Raw genomic sequence first — 3125 nt, forward strand, 5'->3', positions numbered from 1 at the left:
GTGGAGCGGTTTAACAGAACTTTAAAAACAAAAATGTGGAGGTACTTCACTGCCAATAACACCTTCACCTATATTGATGCCCTCCCATTGTTTATAAAAAGTTATAATCATAGTTTTCACCGTACTATCAAAGCAAGGCCTGTTGATGTCAATGATTCCAATGACCTAGCAGTGTGGAAAACAGTTTATGGGACCCCTGTCAAAAGAAAACAGGAAGTGCCAGTGCTCAGAAAAGGAGACCACGTTAGGATTTCTAAAAGCAAGGGAATATTTGCTAAGGGCTATGAACAGAATTTTACTACAGAGGTATTCATTGTGGACCATGTCATCAGAAAAGCAGAAAGGCCTGTGTTTCTTCTGAAAGATTATGATGGTGAAACTGTGGTTGGCAGCTTTTATCCTGAAGAATTACAAAAGATTAACACTGCAGAGGACCAGGTATACAGGATTGAGAAAATTCTAGCTACAAAAGGGAAGGGTAGAAAGAAGCATTACCTAGTGAAATGGCTAGGATGGCCAAGCAAATTCAACAGTTGGGTTCTTGCTTCTGAAGTTGGCAAACCTGTGTAATAGCTGCTGGTGAAGAGGTGGAACAATGGGGGATGGTAGCTTTTATGTTGTACTTCCAAGTAATGCCTGTGCAGATGTTTTTCCAGAGAACACGATCTCAAGTTTTACTATCTCTGTCGCAAGACCTCTGGAGCTTCCTGGGGAGTGGGAGGTAGGCCTGGCCGAGATACAGTACCCTCATAGTTGGAACACTGTAACTTCTGATGTGTGGTTTGAAATTGCAAACGGGAAAAGGCGGTGGCGTTACCTTCTACAACGGGGGCTATTATTCAAGTATCCCTGAACTACTTGCACACATGAACAGCCTTATAAAAACACACAATGATCCCCCAGAAGTGGTTCTGCGGTATGACCAAGTGTCCAGAAAGGTTTGGCTTGAAACAGATGGCACATACACACTGATGGTTGGTGCAGAATTATCCTACATATTAGGGCTGTTTCCCAACCATCATGTCAAAATCCTGCCTTTCGCAGCAGACATCACTGGGGGTTTCACCAGTTTATATGTTTACACAGATATTGTGGAGCACCAGATAGTTGGGGACGTCTATGTGCCTTTGCTACGCTGCGTACCTGTGCAAGGACAGAATAATGAGCGTGTCAATATTTGTTATGACAAGCCTCACTACATTCCTGTAAGCAAGCACCATGTTGACACCATCACTGTTGAGATAAAGACAGATCAGAACAAAAAAGTCCCATTTCGCTTTGGAAAGGTGATTGTGAAGCTTCACTTCCGGCCCAGGAGAACTCTGCATCTTTAAAAAAAAAAAATGGTGATCGTAAAATCATATGGGGACCCAGCCCTTTACAGAAATTATTACAGAGCCCAGGCTGGAAATGGCCTTCCTGGATATCAGGGTGTCCCCCAAATGTACGGGGCAGGGCTTGGTGGGATTTTCAGAGGCCTTTTTCGAAAAGCTGTTCCGCTTTTAAGAAGAGGCCTGGACATTATTAAACCTCACGCAAAAACAGCTTTTCGTAATATTGCCAAAGATGTTGCTGGCAAGGTGACTGAGGCAGTTCTAAATAGAGTGACACCTCCAAATCTGCAAGAAGGATCGGGCCTGATGTACATTAAAAGAAGGAAGGGGTTAAAAAGAAAAGCATCACAGGCGAGGCTGACAGGCCCTCCCCACCCCCTTAAAAGAAAAGTCCCACAAGAAAAGAAAACTCAGAAGCGGAGAGCTGTGCGAAAGCGACAGAGGGCTCTGGCTAAGAGGGACATCTTTTAAATCAGCATCATGGCCTTTATCCATTGTGGCTCTGAAGAGTGCACTAAATCTGAATTAGATTTATTCCACATTGGGCCTACTCAGACCAGTATTGAGAGAAGTGTGTTTATTGAGGTTCCCCCACTGACTGCTCTTACAGAATCTGCCCCACTTGACTTTTTCATTGCCGGGAATGGTGAGGACTATATGGATCTGAACAACACGCTCCTCTATTTGACCTGTAAAATAGTGAATGAAGATGGGTCAAACCTTGCAGAAGATGCCAAGGTAGGGCTGGTGAATTATCCAATAGCCTCCATTTTCAGTCAGGTTGATATTACTATAGCAGATCGTCTCGTCAGCCAGAGTAATAACTGTTATCCTTACCGATCATTCATTGAATCTGTGTTAAACTACAGCGATGACACTCTAGCAACTCAATTTTCTGCAGGCCTGTTTTATAAAGATACAGCTGGAGAGCATGAATCAGCTGAGCTGGATGGGGATAATGAAGGTTTTGTTAAAAGAGCAGCCCTGACGGCTGCAAGTAGAAAGATAGACTTGCTGGGCCATCTCCATGCTGACCTGTTTTTTCAAGAAAAGCTTTTGCTAAATGGCGTTGATGTGAAAATTAAACTCACCCGCAACAAAGATGCTTTCTGCTTAATGAGCGATGCTGCAGACAGGCAGTACAAACTGCAAATTCTATCAGCCTCCCTTTTTGTCAAAAAGGTGAGGGTGTCCCCTGGTGTCCGCCTGGGACACGCCGAAGGACTGTTGACTTCCAATGCCAAATATCCTGTGGATCGTGTGAGTATGAAAGTGTTCAGCATCCCGAGAGGCAGCCGCGTCTCTAATCAGGAGAACCTGTTTCTGGGACAATTACCTAAACAGGTGGTTATAGGCCTGGTGGACAATGATGCCTTTAGCGGTATTTACAACAAAAATCCGTTTAACTTTAAACATTATGATATTAATTTTGCGGCCCTTTACCTGGATGGAGAACAGAATCCAATGAAACCGTTTCAGCCCGATTTTCAAGAGGGAAACTGTGTGCGAGAGTATATGAGTTTGGTACAAACGGCGGGCAAGCATATGAAAGACAGGTCTCTTTTAATTAACCGTGAAGAATATGCAAGAGGTTACACACTTTTTGCATTTGACCTGACTCCAGATCAAGAAGGAGGTGACCACTACTCTTTGATTAAAACTGGAAACCTGAGGGCAGAGCTGCGTTTTGCCAGGCCCCTGCCAACCACGGTCAATATGGTTGTTTATGGAGTTTTTGACAATGTGATAGAAATAAATCAACGAAGAAATGTCTTGTTTGATTATATGTAA

At 43.6% G+C, this 3125-nt stretch overlaps 1 protein-coding gene across 1 annotated transcript; it reads left to right on the top strand.

The window, feature by feature from the left end:
* The first annotated feature begins 1814 nt into the window (after positions 1 to 1814).
* On the top strand, positions 1815 to 3125 carry LOC149314602 (uncharacterized protein F54H12.2-like). The gene has a single exon (XM_089523119.1). The coding sequence runs from the start codon at positions 1815 to 1817 to the stop codon at positions 3123 to 3125; it is 1311 nt and encodes a 436-aa protein (XP_089379245.1).

This window comes from Sceloporus occidentalis, unplaced genomic scaffold (genome assembly GCF_023333645.1).
Source record: "Sceloporus occidentalis isolate IW3139 unplaced genomic scaffold, rSceOcc1.0.p SCAF_4, whole genome shotgun sequence".
In the NCBI taxonomy this organism is placed as follows: domain Eukaryota; kingdom Metazoa; phylum Chordata; class Lepidosauria; order Squamata; family Phrynosomatidae; genus Sceloporus; species Sceloporus occidentalis.